The 23,439-nt window shown below is 36.5% G+C and overlaps 1 protein-coding gene across 5 annotated transcripts in view; it reads right to left on the bottom strand.

Moving 5' to 3' along the window:
• Nucleotides 1-23,439, bottom strand: part of PTPRK (protein tyrosine phosphatase, receptor type K) — a 466,477-nt gene that overhangs the window by 212,655 nt on the left and 230,383 nt on the right. For all 5 annotated transcript variants that reach the window (XM_006095061.2, XM_006095062.2, XM_023759153.1 and 2 more), the window contains exons 4-5: nt 8,189-8,270; nt 6,055-6,170 (exon numbers count right to left, since the gene is read on the bottom strand). In XM_006095061.2, the coding sequence (XP_006095123.1) occupies nt 6,055-6,170; nt 8,189-8,270 (198 nt within the window). The remainder of the gene's footprint in view (nt 1-6,054; nt 6,171-8,188; nt 8,271-23,439) is intronic.

Genomic DNA, 23,439 nt, shown 5'->3' with positions numbered 1-23,439 from the left:
TGTCTAGGCTTAGATTAATTTCTGCCAAGAATTTCCCTTCACTGTAATCAATGCAAAATATCAGATTTTGTTCTCAAAAAGAAATAGTAGCAGAGATAGTAAAATCTCTTGTGAAAATTAAATATGCCACAAACATCCTGTACTTCATATGACAGAATAGTCATGGGATCATCAGAAAGAGCTTTGTGAGAAATTAACTAGATAAAAATTGAAATAATATAGTGCTTTATTTCACTTATTAAAATTTTTGTACTCACTTAACAAAACATGCTTCTGACTTCCAATGTTACATAATAGTATTCATATGTATTACAGGAACAAGGCTATGACATTTGCCTGGATAGATAAAACAAGGTGTAGCCAGAAGATTCAGACCAACCATTTTCATTGACCCCCGGCTAACACCGGTTGGAACTACAAGAGATCAGCCACTCTCTGGTTATTTTGAAGAGCCATTTGCATCTCATTTTACTAATTTTCCTCTCCAACTATTACTCTCAATCCATCGCTTACATTACCTATTGCTTGATAAGGAATGACATTTCCTTCGGCTGAGAAACCAGCCACATCACACTGTATTAGCCGAGACAAAGCGCACCAAGGGCAAAGCACTGGCAGACTATCCTGCTTTGGCAGGCCCACCGGGGTGGCGCGGTGCCAGCACCTGTGGCGATTACGGACAGATTGGCCCAGTGGCCACAGCTTGGACGGCACTCTGCGTAGGATTACCAATCACACGTTAAACAGACTCATTTCAATTCACCGAAACAAATGGTGCCACCAAATCTGCCCGCACAATTCCCTACTTTTCAATTGTTCCACAGTCGAATTTCTCTGTCCAACCCAATGATACATGCCCACGGAGCTCTGTAGTGATGGATGGAGTCATTAGCATTTTAGTTTCTACACTGAACCTGAAGCCAAAGCATATGGTCTGACAGATGTTCCAGCAATGGGCTCTATTTGACTTGCCATGTAGGTGTCCACTTATACTGGACCTTCGAGAAAGAATACTAATTTATAATTTACAGTTCAACTCTTTCACATCCTCAAAAGTTACAACATGTTCTGAAAACAGAACACTCAGACAAGATGGACAAAAATGTAAGTAATGTTTGCAGGCTACTTTTATCTCTGGTTTGATTAGTACTGCTAGTAATTTGGATATTTGATAAAATGTTTCATATACTCACTTTTCCCCTCATTCATGATTTATTAAGGTAAAATATACTGTATATGTATACAGTAAATTGGACAGATCTTAACTTCTGACAAATGTTTATATACCCATAGATCCAACACATCAATAAAGATATAAGATGTTTACATTAGTCCTGACATTTCCCCCCTGTCCACTTCCAGTCAATCCTCATCCCAAGAAGCAAATACGATTCAGGTTTCTATCATCCTACATTAGTTATATCTCTTCTAGAGTTTAATACAGATGAAATCATATAAAATGTTTTTCTGTGTGTGTCTGTCCTGAAAACGTGATGTTGCTGAGATTCATCCATATTGGTGGATATATTAGTTCATTCTTTGTTATTACAGAATAATAACATTCCATCACTTGAATGAACCACAGCTTGCTTATCCATTCTCCAATTAAAGGACATCTGAGATCTTTACAATTTTTATAATAACACTATTACAAACATTCTTGCTCAAGTCTTTTTGTGAATACATGCCTTTATCTCTCTTAGGTAGATACTTAGAAGAGGAATGGCTGGTGCCATGTTTGCTATTAGTTTATATATTCGCCTTTTCTTGCCATCACATTATCTATTATTCATATTAGTAAGAGTTGAAATAAAAAGGACATAACTAAAAGTTTTAACCTATAAAAATGTCTAAACTAATTTTTCTGTGAGAAAATTAACTGACACGTCTCAGTAATATAATAGGATGATTTTATTATTTTACTCAGGAATATAGCCAGTATAAATTGTACATTGAAATTTCATTCATGGTCTTATTTTCTAAAACCTGTCTTTTACCCTCAGCCATAAAGGTAATTCTCTACCATTGGAGGTTCCTTAGGAACACAAAGCGGCTTATTTCTTGAACTTGTTGTAAGAATTGGAAAAAAAATCTGTTCATGTAGAAAAAGATTACAAATCCTAAGTTGACAAAAATTGTTATATCTAGATATATGCTACTTCATTGAGCTTTATTACAAAAGAGGGATTTGGAAATTCTCTAAGAGAGACTAAAGACTGTATTCTACGTCCCTATCTAACTTGAGTGAACACAATTTTTAAAACTATGTTCCAGAAAGCATCATAATTTCACCATATTTCTAGCTTGTTGACCCTCATCAGACTTCCAAAAACATTCATTCATGTTGTTTTCTGTATATATGCCAAATGTACATAAGGAGGTTCATTCAGATTATATGTTTTGTCATTGTTTACTAAATGTACAGAATAAATTACCTACTTCTAAAACTCTATAATTATATAATCCAACATCTCACAGGAAAGCGAGCTCTAAACATGCATCTAGCACCACTATGATAGGCTTTATGGATTATCCTACATTAACTCAGATAACTCATTCTTTGCTTTTCTGTATCTCCATTTTTTAATTTACCTAATTTGTATGTTATTTTAAATAATAAAAATGGTTAAAATATGAATTGTAAAGTTAAGATAATTAACAAGTGGGGGAATTTATCCTCTATATGTATTTTCATAATAAATTTTTCTAAATATAAAACAGTAGCAGGCATTATGATCAGAATATTTCACAGATGTTGTATTGTTATTTTTCATGTAAAATAAAAATTAGCTGCTTTTTTGTTTTTATTATTTTATTCCATATTTAGACAACATTTTACCAATTGAAGCACACTGCCATGTAATATGTCATTTGGAGGACATAAAAAAGTTGATCACAATTTTTATTAGACCTGACCATAGCAGATGTAATAGCTACTTCCTTATTCCATTATTTCTTTGATAGGATGCAGTGACCTTGCATTGAGTTGCTTCAAGTACATTCATTCCCAGTATTGTCAGCAGATATTTTAAGTAGTTGTTCTCACAATGATACTTAATTTAAGAGACATTTTCCCCATTAAAATCTAATAAGATAAAAATCAGACAGTCTTCCAACAAACAAAAAAAGGTAATCAAAGCACTATTTCAGGCCATCAAAAATACTACAAGACCACCCTAGCTGGTTTGGGTCAGTGGGTAGAGCATCGGCCTGTGGACTAAAGGTTCCTGGGTTCAATTCTGGTCAAGGGCACATGCCCGGGTTGCAAACTCAATGAGGGGCATGCAGGAGGCAGCCGATCAATGATTCTCTCTCATCATTGATGTTTCTCTCTCTCTCTCTCTCTCTCTCTCTCTCTTCTCTCCCTCTCCCTTCCTCTCTGAAATCAATAAAGATTTTAAAAAATACTATAAAGACCGAGTTTAGCATCTTTAGCTGGAAGGAATTTTAGTCCCTACCCAACAACTCCTTTTATAGATAAGGAAACTGAATAGTTCAATAAATCCTCTAAGCCAGTGGTTCTCAACCTGTGGGTCGCGACAATCGGAAAACTCATATAGCATATCAGATATTTACATTACGATTCATAACAGTAGCAAAATTACAGTTATGAAGTAGCAACGAAAATAATTTTATGGTTGGGGGTCACCACAACATGAGTAACTGTATTAAAGGGTTGCCGCATTAGGAAGGTTGAGAACCACTGCAGCCCACACAATGAACTAGATTATCAGAATTAAACGGTTGGAATTAAGGTTAGAATTAAGAACTGGACTTCCTGATTTCTAGGAAGTTGTTGTACACCAAGCAAAAATGACTTGACATCTATTTGTATGGGTTGGCTTGTAGATTCATCATGGAACCAAGATTCTGTCTGCTTTATGATGTTTTTACTATTTTAACAAAAGATAAATACATTTTTAAGTCACTGGCCACTTTCTGATTGATTCATGTTATATAGGTATGATAACCAGTTTTATTAGTTTGAAAACATCCCTAAACTAAGTACTAGATAATTTTCAATACTTCTTAAACATGGAAAATAATATTTAAGAGAGTAAGTTAAGGTAACATAAGTAGTATTATCGAGAAATGTAGAAAAGCTTTTTAACGAATAAGGTAAATATCTAAGTTGCTAAGGAATCGGGACAGTCTCAATATCAAAATATAAGAGAAATACACAAAAACTCCTAAACAAATGTAAAGAAAAGGAAGAGAAGAAAAACAGAATTGAAGTTGAACAGAAAAATTTTATATCCATCTTAGTTTGAAAAAGAGCAGAAAGAAATTTAAGAAACTATAATGCAATGGGTCGATACATAAAGTAGGAAACAAACAAAAAATAAGCAGTATTTTGACTGCAGCCCACTCAGATGGGCAGGGCCAGGATGACTGGTGCAAGAAGGCAGCTGGTGTCTGAGTATACAAAACCCTTTTTATTTCCATGTCACATTAAATCCAGGGGCATAAAACCAGGGCAGACTGCGAGCTTCTATTTCCCCGAGGCAAGACTATCTAGATCACAACTAAAGTTAAATGCCAACTAATATTCCTACCTAAATGAAAATAATTAGCAAGATCATTACAAAATACGTCTAACAGTATTTTTAATACTCTTATTTAGGCTGAGAGGGAGAAACTAAGAGGGACTCTGACTTGATGTTTAGCTGATAAAACAAGTTGCATATTATACAATTTGCTCTCCAGGAATAATTCTCTTATATTTTAATATCTGGAGGGGAAATAAGCACAATCAGAAAAAAAGGGGCGGCTTCATTTCCTTTTCACTTATTCAGTATGGTATCCTGATACCCGCAAATCAAATAATTTATCAAAGAAGTAATAATTAGATTTATATGATGTACATCTGCTATCCAATTGTATTGTGGGAATTAGATGAAATGACACATTTAAAACATCTAGTATAATACTGGGCATTATACTAAGTATGATTTTAAAAATCTTTTATTGTAATCATTACCCAAACACCTGCAAACTAACGATTATCCTCAACACTAATTTCACCTCTCTAAAGATATAGTAAAATAAATCCTGATGTCAATGTTCAACAAACTAAGCTAATCTTACAATAATTTCTTTTTTGGTCTCTATTGGTATTCTCAGAAATTTAAAATACAGACTAATTAAATCTCGTTTTTCCCTCTTTCTGATGCAAATAGAAGCAAAATAATAATAAATGTGCTTAGAGAATATTATTACTTATATTTTGACTTCAAACTTTTTGTTCAACAGCCTTTGGAACTGCTCTTAGCTCCTCCCCCACCTCCCCTCACTACTCCCACTGCCCCGGAATGGACAAATAATTCCCCCAAAACATGGCACTTTTCTTAGTCTATTGTTTTCCTGCTGATTCTTTTACAGCTCTTTATACGCCCCATTTATGTTTCCCTAACATGTATGCTAAATTGCAGTTCATTAAATACATACTTATTGATGATTTAATATATGCACAGCAACAGTCTTGACATCAGATCTGTGATTAACCTTTATGCACAAGAATCATGGAAAAACATTAATTGCTTCTCTTCCAGTTCACATTTCTAAGAATAATCCCCAAAGTGTCTTAAAATACTTTTTAAAAATATGCATGACAGTTCCTACTTAAGTTCTTATTAGTTGAGTTTTCAAAATATGAAATGAGGAAATTTTCATTATGGTCCTATATAATGGGTCTAGAAAAATTATTTTTACAATTTGTATGTAACATTAGGAAATCATTAGGTTTTCTTAGACACTAATTCAAGTATTTTTTAAACTATATCATGTTATATTTTTATTCATATTCCAAAAATAGAAATACCTGAAATGAATCTGTAGCCAATTAAACCAATACACACATTCTCTCCTCTCTCTCTCTCTCTCTCTCTCTCTCTCTCTCTCTCTCTCTCTCTCTCTAGCATGCACAGAAAATAATGAGACCACAAACAGTACATTTGTGATTTTTTTTTATATCAAGTGTACTCTTTATCTCAGCTGCCAACTTGGGCTTACCTGCAAGTGTACTCTTTAGCTCAGCTGCCAACTTGGGCTTACCTGCAGCCATAGCTTGTTATGCACAGCATCTCGCCCTGTAGCAATACACTGAAATGTAGCGTTCTGTCCTGCATTGACCTCTACGTCCCCCAGGCGGAGGAAATGAGGAGATTTATCTGTGAAGGCAGGGAAAAAAAATTATTGTTTTAACACAAAGAAAACATTCCATGTTACTTTTTTCCAGGAGAAGAATGCTGTTGATACTTTTACCTTTGCCCAAGGTTCATAACATATGGAAGAAAATTGAATTTTCTTTGTACTGGAAGATACCACTTCTTCTCTCACTCTCACAGTTCTTTTCCTCAATAGCTCTATCACCTATTGCTCCATTATTGCTAGAGCATTGCTCTATAGAATGAACACTCAACAATTAGTGGGGAGAACTGCCATAGATTGTTCATGTGGGTATTAATAAAACAGTTACAAGTCAAAGCAAGTAAAGAGATCAAATAAGCACAAAACAGAGCATAATGGAAAAATATAATGAAAGCATATAATATCTAAAATACTGACATGCATGACTGTTGAACTATTAAGCTACACTTTAAGCAGTTGGATCTTTTTTAAATTATTTCAATAGCTATAACCCTGTAGTATTTCAAAGAACAAGGGAATATTTGTATTTCTCTCAAATAGAGTATCAGCTTAGCTACTGTTAAGTCCACTTCCTATTCCTTTATGTTCCTAAGAAAGTTACCCAAAAGAAATATTATAGCAACAGAAAGTGATGAGGGCAGTCAAAATATACTACACATGAATTACATGACAATCAAATAAGTGTTTTCTATAGTGGCCATTTAAAACTGAAGCTTAGTCATGTTTCCAACTGAAAGGAAATATAAGCAAGAAAAGCTAAACCTTAGTGACTAAAAGAAGCTCATGGAGGACCATATCACAATGAAGCTGCTGTTGTACTCAATTCATATTATTACTTGACTGGTGAATATTTCCTTTAACACCTCTCTTTCAACAAGGGTAAATGAACAGTAGATAGAAACATCATTCTGATATACTAATGAATTGGAAGAATTGAGTAAACCAACTTTGAGTGTGATAATTGTATTCTTTTTCTGAGAACATGCATAAATCATTTGAGCTTTGTCTGCCAATCTTTTTCCAGAGCCCCATCTTGGTAGGCACTTCAGAAAGAGGGATGCTGGAACTAGAACAGTGACTCTCAAACTGTGAACTCTATACCAGCAGCACAGAGCACCTGGGAACTTATGAAAAATGCAAATTCAGAGGCCCCACCAGGCCTGTAAATTAGAACAGGAGAGGGGCCAAGCAATCTGGGATTTGCCATACTCCATAGGGGATTCTGATGCAAACTAGGGTTGTATAACCACTCACCAGGAACACAAGCCTTGACTCTGGAACTTGGCAAGCTGCTTCTGATGTGCTAGAGAATTTCTACCAAGAGGATTACTCTACAGATCATCTACAATTTATGGGCCCTAGCAAATGCTGCTGTTGGGAAATATAGGTAAAGTTTGAATTTCTGCAGCTGCATTATACCTGGTTCTACTGAATGCATGCAATAATTGTCTTTCAGGGAATGTAATGTAAACACAAATTTAGTTACACCATTTGAAGACCAACCAATGAGTATGTGACATAACAAAACAAGTTTATTTTTTGATTTCTATTGTTTTGTTGTTTAATATGGATTAAACAGCTATTTATGAGAACGTAAAAATCTTAGTTCTAATTTTGGAATAAGGTGAACTAATTTATTCACTTCACTTCAAATTTTGACTTGACTGATCCCATAAGTTAGGGAGGCTTCTTTTCTATTTTCCTTTCAGATAAACTCTGATTTGTTATTCTTCTTTGATTTCCAGAAAACTTAATACCAAAAGATAGAACAAGTCTTACTTAGAGTTTCATTTACATTTGTATTTGGTTCTCAGTAATTAATTAAAAGAATACTTTAATAGTGTATAATTAGTTACAGGTGTGAAAAATATTTGATTCAAAATCTCTAGATCAGTGGTTCTCAACCTTGGCTGCACATTAGAATCACCTGGGAATCTTTTTAAAATCCTGATTTCTGGGCCAGCGATCAACAGTTACTGCCAATGTAAGACAAGTGGTGAAAGAGCATAGAAAAATGCAATTCTTAATCACAACCTACCACAAGGATAGCTCAATACTTGGATGTCATCAATGGCAATATAACCACTTCTCCCTCCTGAGACTTCGGCTTCGAATATTACCTGTCAGAAAAAATAGAAAACATTTAAAACAATCATTTACAAGGAATTTTCAGAGAAGAAAAAGAATAGCCATAAAAGGCTTAAAAACTTAATTTGATTTTCTCCCTATAAGAATTTAAAATGTATCTTGTAATGTGAAGTCATTTCCTAAACTTTCCACAAATAAATAAAATAGTTTTTTGAAGAGCCATCAAATTACTGAGGTCAAGCAGCTCTTACTAAATTTTTTAAGAAACTATGATAAAGTGTTGTTAGATTTCCTGAATGGGCAATACATATACAAAATGAATAGGAAGATCCAGCAAATCCCAAATCTCTAAATTTCTCTTATTTATTTTCTATTTTTTGTTACTTATTTAATATACACTAAGCACTTACAATATGCCAAGCAGTAAGCTAACCAGTGCAAATATCAAATGATCAAAACTTTTTAAAGAGTTGAATTTTCAAAGATAGAGCTCATCAGATAGATTAGTGGCATTTCAGACAAAAGGGATAATATAATATGGAATAAAATCGAGCTGTGTGTTTGGGAACTAAATAAATATAATCTGTATGCCTACAAAGGCTCAAAGAAGAAGAGAAGAGATTAGTAAGGAAGGCAGGGTAGACCTTGAACACTATCAGAGTGATATCAGGAGGATATCCTGTCCATAGTTCTATATTAATAAATATTACACAAAAAAGGGTCCATGTTCAAATATTAGCTCGTTATAGAGCATTGTTGTTAGAGTCAATAGTAGAACTTCATATAGCCTTTCTTTTAATAATGTGTGCTGTGAGTTTTCAAGAGAAAATAGAGTTAGCATGCCATATTTCAACATTTTATTTGACTATGGGTTCCTTTATTTATTAAGATACACAAGTAATTTTGGAGTATTTTGGAAAACATTTTAAGAAATGTAAGGGGGAGTTTATGTTTACTGTATGAATTACATAATCAAATCAGCCTATTAGAAACATATTTGGCTATCCGGTAAAGATGACCTAACAGAAGATAAGACTGGAAACAGTCTGGTAATATGCTAGTGGCAGTGGAAATAGAAAATTGAGAAGAAAAAAAGGTAAAGAATACCAAGGAAACAGACCAACTAGAACTTACTGACTCATTAGTTCCAGTAAGAGATGGGACAATTATGATTCTTGGTTTGGTCCACTAGATGAATGATACTATTGGAGGTCCCTAGCCAGGACTAGTGATTTTAAAAAAAAAGGTACACATTTTAGAGAGGAGATAACTAAGTACAATTCAGACATTTCGAATTTGATTTCTTAGGGCAATGATTAGGAGAGAGCTAGGCAGATGTATCTGGAAGAGAAGAGGAAAAAAGCGCTGAAAAGGAGGCAAGAAGCCAGTCAGCAGAAGTAAAGCCAACAAAGTGTGATTCCGACACAATGGTCAGGGAAGGAAGAGAAAGAAGTATCAGGAAGCTTCAGGCAGGCCACCACTCCCACCAAAAGGATTAGAAAAGTCCAGATAAATTACAATAACCAACATTCAGAACATCAGATATGTACATGAACAATGGCATCTATATGCACACAGGTTTTAGGAGGGAAGTCTCTGCACGGTGATCCCGTGATCCATCTCCAGCCATGTCTCCTTTTCCTTGGGAATACTGGCCAAACCTGGGACTTAGGGCCACTGATGGAGGAAAGTAAAAACAGTAAAGCTTACTGTCGTGTGGAAATAGAATGACAAACTGGAAATTTGGGGAGTATGGCTTTTTAAAAAAGATGTAGGTCATGGTAAAATATATATATATGAAATACAGGAAAGAGGTCAAGAAAAACTATAATTAAAAAGTATCAACTGGAGATAGCCATTAAGAGTGTTCGGGTAACTTTTTGACAGACAGTTTTACTACATATAGTGGAGTCAGAAGCTTTAATGTTGCCTGAAACGAATTAACATGTATTGCACTTACTATAAACAAGAGGCGGTTCTAAACTAGCCTGCACATTCATGCGAGCGGCTGTTGTTTACCCCCCACCACACCACACTCCTTTAATCCTCACTACCATCATATGAAGTAGGTATTGTTTTTATACTCAATTTAAAGAAAAGTTCAGTAACTAGACCAAAGTCTAACAGCTAACAAGTGGTGGAGCTAGCCCACCTCTATGCTGGACCATAGCTAGCCCACCTCTATGCTGTATTCTTCATCCACTTTACTACACTACCTCTCAAGATAAAGAAGCAAACGGTGAGAACATTTCTTTTAAATAGGCTTTAAATTTCCTTTTAAAGTCTAAAATTTAGCCGAAACCGGTTTGGCTCAGTGGATAGAGCGTCGGCCTACGGACTGAAAGGTCCCAGGTTCGATTCCGGTCAAGGGCATGTACCTGGGTTGCGGGCACATCCCCAGTAGGGGATGTGCAGGAGGCAGCTGATCGATGTTTCCAACTCTCTATCTCTCTCCCTTCCTCTCTGTAAAAAATCAATAACATATATTAAAAATAAATAAATAAATAAATAAAGTCTAAAATTAAAAAAAAAATCAATGTCATTTTAAGTAGCATACTAATTAGGTGTTATATGACTAAATAGCTGTATCATCAGCATTACAGCCTTCCTATCCTGGTCCCTATTTCTCTATCCACCCAAAAGCCAATGACAATAGGACGCACACAGTAGGCCCGGTGGATGATTAATCTCCCATCCATCCACTCCCAGCATAAACCTTCTCCTACGTCATTTCTTTTCAACTTCAGGTTGGCCCTTTATGCCTGTTGATTTCACTGGAATAAGTGGAAGCTGAGAAGTAGGAGAAGAAAATCTTTGGGGGAAGAGAAATGCTTCATGATGAAAGGATAGCTAACCCATGAACAGATATATATGTTTGTATATACATATGATTTATGCTTCACATAAATGTATTTGCCATGAAAACAATTATCTTGATACTTTCTAAATATCGGAACAAAGCCTTAGCAAGGAATAGAGGAGGTAATCAACTTTAAACAATGTATAACTTGAAAAAAATTGTGGTTGTTAAGCCACTTTCTTGGGGATGAGAAAACCTGTACTTGATTCCCAAGTCTTCGTTTACAAATTCTTGAGCAAATCACATAACCTTTTAGAGGCAAGTCCCAATTCCATAATACCGATAAACTGCAGCTTTCATTACAATACTTTATGAGGATTAAAAGTGCCCTATGTAAAAGTGCTTCATAAACCAAACGGTAATATTATCAACATTGTTGATATATAAGATTTGGATAGGTGTATCCCAGGAAAATATTTTATTTGCATGAATGTAGTTCAAGGAAAGGGAAGGCACTGAAAAAGTGAGAAACCCATTTTTAAAAACAAAACAAAACATTCTTATAAATAGACCACACATCTGTATAATTAATCATTGCTAGTTATTTTAGTTTTGTTTTAGTCAGCATTAATTAAATTACTTTAAATTCTAGGCTTATCTTAGTTTTACCTTTACGAACTGTTGAAACTTCCTTCGCTCCATATAAATGATATATTTAAACATGATTACTACACCCTTGAGAAAAAGGTTTATTTGTTCTTTTAAATGGAGCTTTATTCTGGACAATAAATTTAGGCCTTGATTTAAAAGAAGCGGTCCTTTATTTAAAAAAAAATGTTTCTCTTTTTTAGTGACCTCATTTTCCCTGCTAAGTGTTGTCTTTGCCTCATTAACGAGAGCTAGAGGAAATTTCTAAGATCAGATTCCTTTACTGCTAAGGATCTAATCAGCTTTATCACTTCAACAGAGCCCTCACCTTGTAAGGCTCTTCTGTCCGGTCAGGGGAAACAAATCCGAACAGCTTAATTACACAGAGCTTGCTTGGACTAATGCTCGGGTCAGATCTAATGCTTGGTGTCAAGTATTCTACCAGGGCTTCCCAGAAGACAGAGCACTGAAAGCCATACCAGATGTCAACTTTAACCCATCCAGGAGGCCAGCCTGGGAACAGAATACATGGGCTCTGCTTTTTACGCTGTTTTCACTCCACTCCATTACCTGAAATACTGAAGGTGATGATTCTAATCAAATTTTTGCTACTCTAGCAACATTCTTGGATTATTAGCTAAATAAGTGAAGTAAAAGTTAAGTTAAAGTAGAAGAGGGTGGGGGAGAAGGCAAACCTGAAAGAACAAAGACAACTTTATCCTTTGGTAAACTGAATGAATGCGGAGGAAGTACCCGATACAATGGGAAATTGAACCCGGAGTCAGGAAGCCGGGGATTTAGTTGTTGGTCACTATTGTATGTCACCCAAGTAATGTATTTACCTGTGTTTTTGTAGCCTCACCTGGGCATTACTGGCCTTATCTATATCATGGCTTCTTGTGAAGACTGAATGGCATATGTGAAATGATTAAATGATACATGAAATATAATGTAGTATAAGTAAGATATTAAAGATATTTAAAATAGCTGGAAAATGTGCACTTCATTTTCTTTCAATATGTCATAATGTTAAAACTAGTGTTGCCTTCAAAGTCTGATTCTGTACGTGTAACTTTAACTTATGAAAAAATGTATGAAAATTGCTCATGTGACTTTATGTAAAATTGAAATCTCAGTATCCACCTCAGGGTTTAAGGGAGGATTAAATGAGATAATACACATGAACCATTTAGCACAGTTTTGGGCACACAGTAAATGTTCTATGTTAAGGGGCACACCACTGTCGTCATGGGAAAACATTCATAAAGGACACATGTACTAAAATGAAATTTCTTACCATTCCCCCCCCCCTCTCTCATGAAAACCTTCTGGCCACAATTTGGGGGAAAAAACAACATAAATATTGGTATTTTATTCCCATAAACCTCCTTGACTTTGTGTTTTTGTGATTTGAATTTTTAAACACTGAGCATTGCTAATGTAAAGTTCTATGTAAATTGCACATTTGCCTTCAAAGAATAAATGTAAAAAAATCTAAACCTATTTCAAAATATTCACATACAAATTTTTATAATAATAAAATATAATTCCATCCATATAAAGGGCTACTACAGCACCTATGTCTACATTGTCATTTCAATATATGAGGCCTCAAAGTCAGAAACTATAGTTAACTCAACTTTGTGTCCTCAAAGTTTATTCATAGTGCCTGGCACATAGCAGACATTCAACAGAGGCTAGCTGAACCATAACCACAAATTATATACACACACATACATACACACATATTCACAAAATATATAATATATATGAACAAAAGGATATCAACATCATTAAATATAAATGACCTTTCTCTCATGTAAACTCTAAACATTGGATTCTCAAGGATACATCCTAGGCCACCTTCTCTCTGGCATACCTTCTACCCAGATAGGATCAAGGAAGACAAGCCTGCAAAAGGACAGAGGAGACTGAGGCAAAAAAGTGTATAGAGATATAAAAGGGAAACGGAGATACATGGTGTCACAAAAGCCAATAAAAGAACATCCTGCCGGCATGGCGCAGTGCTTGAGTGTCCACCTATAAACCAGGAGGTCACAGTTCAATTCCTGGTCAGGGCACATGCCCGGGTTGCTGGCTCAATCCCCAGTGTGGGGCGTGCAGGAGGCAGCCAGTCAATGATTCTTTCTCATCATTGATGCTTCTATCTCTCCCTCTCCCTTCCTCACTGAAACAATATATATTTCTTATTTTAAAAAGAACATCTGAAGTGGAAGACAGGTCAGGACCAAATGCTGTTCGAACACCAAGTAAACGAGGAAAGTATAAGAGAATGAGTTTATGTTATGGTCAGAAAGTGAGATGCTTACATGGAAAGTGAGAACACTTGCAAAATATTATAAGATCTGTTTAACCAGAGCATCAGGTTAAAATAAGGGGGTGACTTAGGGAGATAAGGTAAAGTAGGAAGGTGATTCCCGGAGATGAGGAAAAATAAGGAAGGTGATTTCGGGGAAAGAAGAGGTAAAGGAACCAATAGGGGACTTTCCAAAGAGGCACTGAAGTCATCAGGCGGGTGGAGAGCCTTAGAAGTGGAGATAGCAACTAGCACTGAAGAGTATGATGAAGAGAAGAAAATGCTTGGGGTCCGCGGGAAGGCAATCATGGGAAGGATGGCGTGATTAAAAGGGAAGAAATCCGAAGGGGTGGAGTGTTTCCTATCCACTAACCTGATCCCAAGTGACTTGGGAATTAATATCTGCTCTTTTAGAAACTGTTTTGTAAGACATGTCCTCAGGCTGGAGTCACATACAGAGCGTGATTACAATTGTAGCGAACTGTTTAAATAAATTTTCAAAGTCTATCCTCCTCTACTGAAATATAAGGTCTTTGAGGGCAGTGACTGGTCTTACTCAGCACTGCATCCGAGAACCACAGACTCCTGTTGAAAGCTGGAGCTAGAAGGAGTTCCACTATGTTAAAGAAAACAAGTCTGTAATATCAGTGCATTCTGGTAAATGGTTTTGCCTTAAGGGAAAGTATGGAATAAAGTATTCATTTAGTTCACCTTTACATAACTCAGAAAATGTTGTTGACATCAAATAACTCTCCCTTGAGAAAGCTCCAGATAATTTTCCCAAGCTAATTTAGAAATCACGAAAATATAATTACTTCCCTTGAATAGTTAATGCTATAAGGAATGCCTCTTTGCTTATGGCCCCCAGAAGAGCTTGTATTGAATCAGTCAAATTGCTATGTGGAAACTTCAAAATCTGGAACCTAGTTTCTTCCTGAAAGTGAAAATATTCTATTTCTGTTCATACTTAAAGATTAATATACACAGCCCAGCTGGTGTGGGTCAGTAGTTGAGCATCGTCCTGTGAACCAGAAGGTCACGGTTCGATTCCAGGTCAGTGCACATGCTTAGGTTGCGGGCTGGATCCCTGGTGAAGGGAGTGCAGGAAGCAGCCGATCAATGATTATCTCTCATCATTGATGTTTCTATCTCTCTCTCCCTCTCCCTTCCTCTCTGAAATCAATAAAACATATATTTTTTAAAAGATTAATATACACATAACTGGCGGGTGTTGCAAAAGCCCCGTGCAGAGCAGGTAGTCGCAGGTGCCCACTGCAGCTCCTCTCTCAGAGGCAGTCAATCAGGAATTCTGCAATCCCAGTACAGTGTGAGAGAGGGACCTTCTCCCTGGCAGACCCTGCACGCTAGGCTGGCTCGCCTATTGACTCCTGCGATAGTTGATTTCCAAGAGTCTCACATGTGAAAATGCCTTTAGTAAAGACCCTGAGATGAACGCATAAACAGCCTTTGCTGGCTGCTTACTTGTTTATTTAGTTCCTGAAGGAGATAAATACCTGAGCTGCAAAAGGTACATAGGTAAAATATGTAAGCAAGGGAAATGCTGGTACATTCTTTGGCTTTAAAGCTGCTGGCAAGAGTAATTAGGGGATTCTAATTATATGCCAAACATGGAAGGCAGTTAAGATCTATAATATAGCTCAAAATGATTCTTCGTCTAAAACCCTTTCATATTGCAGATTTTGGCTATCCCTGCACCTCCATGACTTACAGGTGCATAAGAATTCCAAAGCAGTTCTTTTGATTAAGACATGCTCAGATTAAATATGGCCAGTTTCTTAGGACCGGTCCTGTTGAGACTTAACCTTAGGACTTTGCAGTCTGCAGAGAGTAATTAGGTTTCCTGAGTACAGACAAGCTTTCTGCATGGTGACAAGGTCTGCCACTCAACAGAAGCTGCTGTTGAACAGCTTGCTTGCTTTCACACACACAACACACATACGTGGATACCCACACAATTTATCTACACACAATTATAATAATGTACTAGTGACAAGTTGATTTTAGAATGCAAAGTCTATGTATAGTATAGCCAAGTATTCTTGAATAAAATGTCAATGTTACAAGAATGCCCTGAGGTTTAGCATTCTCAATCACCCTAGATGATAAGAACTTCTATATCATCTAACACAGGTGATAATATTAGTTATACCAAGACCGCACTTGCATGAAAACAACTACAACATCCATCCAACCACAGCCTTTTCAGTTATACTGAGTTTGTCTGATAAACAACAGAATATCAGTCAAAGCACACACCAGTGTCCAGTAAAACAGTAAAAATGCAAGATCACAGATCAAAAGCAGAAAATAAAACCTAAGAGATTTCACACCAAAGTAGACTGTATTTAAAAAAAAAAAAAAGCCCAAAGAAGGTGATTTTCCGAAGGCTTGGCACCATAATGAATATGCAAGCATAGTACATTCCTATACTTCAAATCAGCCCAGGGAGTTGACTGTCCCTAATGTAATCACCAAAAGTAGACCTAAATAAAGGAACTAACAATCATTATTTTAGAGCCTATGCTAAAATATTTAAGTTCATAAAAATAGCCCATTAGTTATTTAAATTAATTTTCATCCCTGAAATGGATGAAAACACTTGCAAAACATTGTCAATAGCTTTTTTAATTTGAATAGATATTGATGTTGATTAACATGACTCCATAATGTGGTTAAGTGAGACCCAGATAAACTTTCATCTCTAAAAACAAATAAACTCAAAACTTGAACCAAAAATAAATAATATTCACAAAATAAATGCGAGAGGAGTTGTGTCCTTTGTAAATTCTCTCTAGCTTTAAGATCCCTTTGGTAGGGTGGGGGAAAGCATATACTGCTTTCTCCAAAAGGTTTTGAGATAAGTCTTTAATGATAATGGAGATACACACACATACATGCACACATACACACACGCACAGCACAGACAAATGCACTCTGAGTCACAGAACAACTCAAATCTCTGTTCTGAGGTCACTGTGAGGATTAAAAGAGATTGTATACAATTTAGGTGGTTCTCCATAAATGTTATACAATTTAGGTGGTTCTCCATAAATGTTCTTCCCCCTTTCCTGTTCTTCTCCAGGGGCTGATTCACCCTACGCAGTGCCTTAAAACCCCAGCCAGTTATAACAGGCAGCGAGAATAAGGTGGCCCTGATGTTGAAGACCACAAAAAACACTTTTTGGCTCCTCAGTATGACACTCTACTTTCCCCATTACCTATTTCTAAAAAGGAGAAAAGTTTGCATAATCTGACCCACATCATTAAAGTACCTTTACATAATTCCTTTTTTCATTTCAATTCAACAGCTAGAATGGGGAAGCTGGCCATAGTACAATGTGCCAGACGCCTTTTAGAGGCGTTCCCAATTCCAAAGTAGGAAGATAGAGCATAATATCATATTCTACGTGCCTTTAAACATGTATTCAGAAATAAATTGAAATAGGGCCCAGTATCATGGCACAGACTAATTTATGTTAGGGTATGAATTTAGCAAAAGAGAGAAAAAGGCAAAAAGGCAATTGGAAGAAGGAAATGAAACAAAAGTTAACTGAAATAACCCAAGATCTAAAACTGCCATTCAATACATTTTTCATCCTGTGGGTCTGCCCTTAGCTACATAAGCAAGCAACTTACACCATAAAAGATGTGGTGTAGCACTAAAAGTGGAGAAGCAAAGGGTAGCAAATTCATCAGCAAAATGTCATTTCTGGATCTTTACTATCATAGCTCCACCATCTGGGTTATATTTTATAGTTAGTTGTCTGAGCCAAAAATAAAAGATGACTGGTTAAGGTTGCTATTTCTATCAACGTGACACTGAATTACAGGACTATTTCTCCTCACTTCTAGAGATGTGCCATTTGTCTTCCTGCAATCCACAGACAGAATCTTTTAAAGTTTAGCACCAACAGTCTAATCTTACACAGAGAAGTAGACCACTTGCACAACTATTTCTGAAAAAAAAATGCTTTCAAACTAACACAGCAAGTCTGTTCCTTAGCAGAGGTTAGGGACTCTCAAGAGCATTAATTTATAATCATGCAGCTCAATTAAGAAAATTAAAATTAGTAATGCAACCTATATTTACCATAACATGAAATAACTACTAACACGTGAAATCTGTGGATTGTATGAACTTTAATTATGGAGAAAAACAAGCTGCAAGTGAACCAAGTAATTAACTGGTAGCATAACCAGATATCAAGGCAAAGTGCAACTGAACTTGAGCTCTTCCATCACAAATGTGGACATATTAATAAGTCATTATTTTAAGGCCATATGTAAAGAGAACTCTTTACTTTCAGCATATTGGTTTAAGAACTAAGAGATTTCAAAAGTACTGTAACCTTTCTCTCTTGAAAGGTCAGTATAACGGTAGAGAGAGATTTTACACAAAATTAATTAGAGTAACTAGTTTCTGTACTCCTACTAGTTTTAGTCATTAGAAAAATAGCACTAATTTAGCTATGTCTGTAGTGTTTGTATAGACATTTCTGTATTTTTAATTTAAAAAATATTTTTGTTTACACTATTAGAGATGTCCCCTGTTTTCCACACCTTAACCTACCTCCAACTCAGACCCTCCATTTCCATCTCTCTGGCCCTCAGCACACTAACTTTTCTTTGGTTAAAAAAGAAAAAAAAGAGGGGTTATGGGAAATCCTTGACATTTCAATAAGAAGACCACTACATAATATTAAATCAAGTGAGGTAATAATTAAAAGTTCCAATACATTATGTTAAAAATATCAAAATATTTTACATATCCAACAATACCACAGAGTTAAACATGCATGCCTTAGTTGACTAATGGATTAACTAGGTCTTGATTTTTATATTTGTCTGTTACTTCTTCCTGAAGTGCCCATGCTAATACTAGAGAAAATTGCTCAGAAAAATCTCAAGACAATGGGGAAAAAAGAAATGAGATAAATATGGAATAAAAATATTAGTTTCATTATCTACTGACCCTTGTAGCATAGTATATGCATTTGTTCATTACATAACTACATGAGACCTAATATGCATAAGAGATGAACAGCTCAGCTTAGTGCCTTCATAAAAAACATCCTAATATGGAAGAAAGATAATACGCAAATGTATGGTATGGTGACAAACTGCAATGGAGGTAAGGAGCTAGAGAACAAAGGGGTGAAGAAACTGTCAGTGATCAGGGAAATCTCTGCAGAGACCTGAAAGTGAAGATGGCGGGAGTACCATTCCAGGCAGAGGAAAGAACAGCACAAAGACTTTTAGACAGGAAAAATCTTGGAACATTCCAGAAGCATAGGGCAAAGTGAGGAAGACAGAGAATAGTAGCCAACTTTGTGTGAATTTAGAAATGAGCTGGGTCCACAGTAAGAAATTTAGATTTTATTCTAAGTGTGTTGAGAAGCCATGAGAAGATTTGGGTCAAATCCTGAAAATGTGTTGTTTATTTTATCCTATTTATTTTTTATCCTCACCCAAGGATATTTTTTTCCACTGATTTTCAGAGAGAGTGGAAGAGAGAGGGAAAGATAGAGAGAAACACTGATGTGAGAGAAACACAACAATTGGTTGGTTGCCTCCTCCAGGAGCCCTGACCAGGGCCCGGGCCAGGGAGAAGCCTGCAACCTAGGTATGTGCCCTTAGCCGGAATCTAACCTGGGACCCTTTGGTCTGCAAGCTGACGCTCTATCCACTGAGCCAAATTGGCTAGGGCTGAAATGTGTTTTAAAAGATAAGTCTGCAGTGAGTAGAATAGCCTACCAGGGACAAGAGGGAAGCTGGGAGAACTGTTGGGAAGCAAGTGTTTGAGGTGAGAAAGTATTGGCTTCACCCAAAATATTCCCATTGTGAAAAAATAAACAAACAACAACAAAAAAGACCAAGAAAATTATAATATCTGTAGGGCATCTTAAAGTAAATGGACAAGGCTATGCATAGCTTTGAATCTCGAGTCTATGGGCTAAGTTTTCCCAGTAACAAACCCATCTGGACATCTTTATACATCTAGATAGATAGAAGATGGATGGATGGGAAGGAAGGAAGGGAGGGAGGGAGGGAGGGAGGGAGGGAGGGAAACAAAATGCTTTGAGTTGGACTCTTACATGGTAGACTAATTAGTTAATGGCACCAACAAGCAAAAGTGATGTGACTAAATCTAAAATCCAATACCAGGAATCACTCAGCATGAGAAAAGTCTCCGTGTGTGCAGATGGCAGAAACAATCAAGGGTGCTTTATTTGGGCCACACAATGCTGTATGCTTTTCTATTACAGTCAAATATTACTTTCCAAGCTTGGATTTCATCCCAATTTTATGGATGACAAACTAAGCAGCATGGTGAAAGTTACACTACAATGCAAAACTGTCGATGCACCAATTCTATGTCCCGCTTCAAACACATTTTCTCCTTAGATTCAAACAGTGTGAGACAAACTGAAGGTTAAATTATTAAAACCAATTAAGTTCACACAGTGAAAATATACTATAAACTATTTCTTTCATAAGTGAATCGGATTGAGAGTCTTAGCCTTATGTTAAAATACAAATATTGATCAGTATCAGTATTTTAAAATCCTGAAATTTGGCCTTTATTTGATTGCAGGAGTGAATTATTTTGAAGAGTGTTAAACTCCCCACATAAGAAGAGAATACTAATTTCTCAACAAAAAAGAAATTAGAGTATTTATTTACTTATGTTATCTTTATAAAAGCTAAACCCTAAACTATCCCCAATTACTTGGACTGGGATCCCAGGTCGTCACTTATCTTGTGACCCTGAGAACATTAGTAAGCCTCCCACATCCCTTCTTCATTCTCTGAAACATGGGGCTGATTTGAAGAGGTCATGTGATAACATGTAAACTGTTGTAACATGGAATTGGCATTCAAAACATTTTTTTTTCCCTATCAAGAGTCCTGCTAAGAAAGAACCTGGCTGTAGTGAGGCTTCCTACATCTTACAGCTCTCAGCCAAGTCCTCCAGTCTGTTGACATAAAAAGAGTTATCCTGACCTAATTCAGGAATCTCTTGAGCTACTCATGTTATCCCCAGGAACAGAACAATGCCTGCAAACTTTTATTCCTGTTTCTTATACAAAGCTACTAACAACCAACTCCAACCCACCCACCCAACACACCTACTCCGACCACACTTATGAAGATGATGACAAACAAGAGATGGAAAGGAAACAAAACAACTGCTGTTCACTGAGCATTTAACTGCCAAACAATGCCTTAGGCAATTTGGAACAAATTTGTAGCCTAGACACAAGAAATAAGTTGAACAAGGAAAAAGATAACAAGTGATTCCGCTAGGATTATATTATAACTGGATTTGATCCTAAAGTCCAGGCTCTTTAAAACTGTGTAACTCTTCTTTCAATATTTAACTACTACCAATAATTCACAAAACAGCTTCCTGAGAAAAGTTTATAGTAAGTAATTTACCAAACAACCCACAAGACTCATTAACTACATATACAATCTCCTTGTCTCTGTTCTGGGGACTGTGTCTACCTACAGTCCTTGAACATTGATTACCATGGTCACTTCTAGCTCACATATTCTAAGAATAGTATGCATCTACACATACAAGAATATATATCAAAATTATCAGTAACAATAGAATACACGTTCAAATTGAAGATTTCTGAGGGGGAAGTTGATCTGATAATTCTTAGTGGAAAGGGCATGAACAAAAAAGCTTAAGAAAAATCTATTTTCTCTATCATATCAACTATGAGGGCTAATGGACCATTGTGATTGTCTAGTGATTATAAGTAAATGTACAGTTCAGCTGAGATATACTCAACCATCATAAAAATACGAGCATTATATTTTAGCACTTGGAGTGCGGGAAACGAGTTAAGTCGGCTCGCGTGAATTGCGCGTACTCCGCGGGAGCCGTCTTTAACTCGGTTCATATAGATTTGCGGTGGAGTGCGGGAAACGTGTAAACTCGGGCCGATTGTAACTGCGTATTACCAAATATTTGTTTGTAATCCACCCTTTTGGTGGATGGAACAAAACCAAAAGACAGCTGAGATATACTCAACCATCATAAAAATACCAGCATTATATTTTAGCATATGAGAAAAATCATTCCTCTTTCACCCTAATAGAAAATTGGAGGGGTGGGGGAAGGGAGGGAATGGTGGCAAGAAAGAGTGGAATGGAAGCACTCACATATAATATAATCATTATGTCAAAGGAATAGACACATTTGTCTACACCTTTCCAGGCTTACACCCTAGAGGTGTGTGATTATCTTATAATCATTGCTGTTCGTCAGAGAAACACATTTTGCTTCACGATACAATTTTTTGAAAGTGAAAAATGTATAACCAGAGGAGTTTGTTAAATTGATGATGATGACTTAACCCACATTTGCCACTAAATTTCAAGGGTCACCCATTACTGAGAACAAAAAGACATATTTTCTAGATAAGAGCAAACATAAAAGGCAAAGAAATTGAAACATCATTAAAATTTATATAAAAGAAGACAGATAACTATTATAAGCCTTTGTTGAGGAGCAGGGTCCATATTCAGAAGAACAAGGTACCAAAGAAAGGCAAAAAATATACATATATATTATTCTGCAGTAATCACTGTGCCCCAGTGAACAGTAAAATTATCTTAACAATTCATTTGTTTTACAATCTCTAAAACACAATGGCTCTAGTTAGATTACTGTACAAAAATCTGATCATCTAACTTTAAATTAATCCTTTACCTGTAGTATTAAGCGCTCTTTAATTGTAAATGTCATCCAAACTAAAATATTTTCAATATATTGAACCTATTCTTACTATTTGGTTTTTGTTGGTTATATACTCTCTTAAGACAAAATGAGATTGAGTGTTTATCGATGAGTTTAAGAACAAATGCAGAATATTTAACATATTGCCCTGAGAGACACATCCAAGTTTCTTGCCCTACCTTGGTAGGAAAGTGAGAGGTATCCTATCTAATAAAGAGGGAATATGCTAATTGACCCTCAAGTCGTCGCAAAGACGGCGGCGCCCACAGCCAATAAGGAGGGAATAAGCTAATTGACTGCCCAGCCCTCAAAGTTGGCAGTGCCCACAGCCAATAAGGAGAAAATATGCTAATTGACTGCCACACACTCAAAGATGGCAGCACCCACAGCCACAAGATGGCCGGCAGGGGAGGGCAGTTGTGGGCGATCAGGCCAGCAGGGGAGGGCAGTTAGGGGTGATCAGGCCAGCAGGGGAGGACAGTTGGGGGTGACAAGGCCAGCAGGGGAGGGCAGTTAGGGGCAACAAGACCAGAAGGGGAGGGCAGTTGGGGGGAGACCAGGCCAGCAGGGAAGGGCAGTTGTGGGGGACCGGGCCAGCAGGAGAGGGCAGTTGCGCGCCCACCGGGCCAGCAGGGGAGGGCAGTTGGGGGCGACCATGCC

This window comes from Myotis lucifugus, unplaced genomic scaffold (genome assembly GCF_000147115.1).
Source record: "Myotis lucifugus unplaced genomic scaffold, Myoluc2.0 scaffold_150, whole genome shotgun sequence".
NCBI lineage: Eukaryota > Metazoa > Chordata > Mammalia > Chiroptera > Vespertilionidae > Myotis > Myotis lucifugus.
This window is presented reverse-complemented; position numbering and strand designations above follow the sequence as displayed.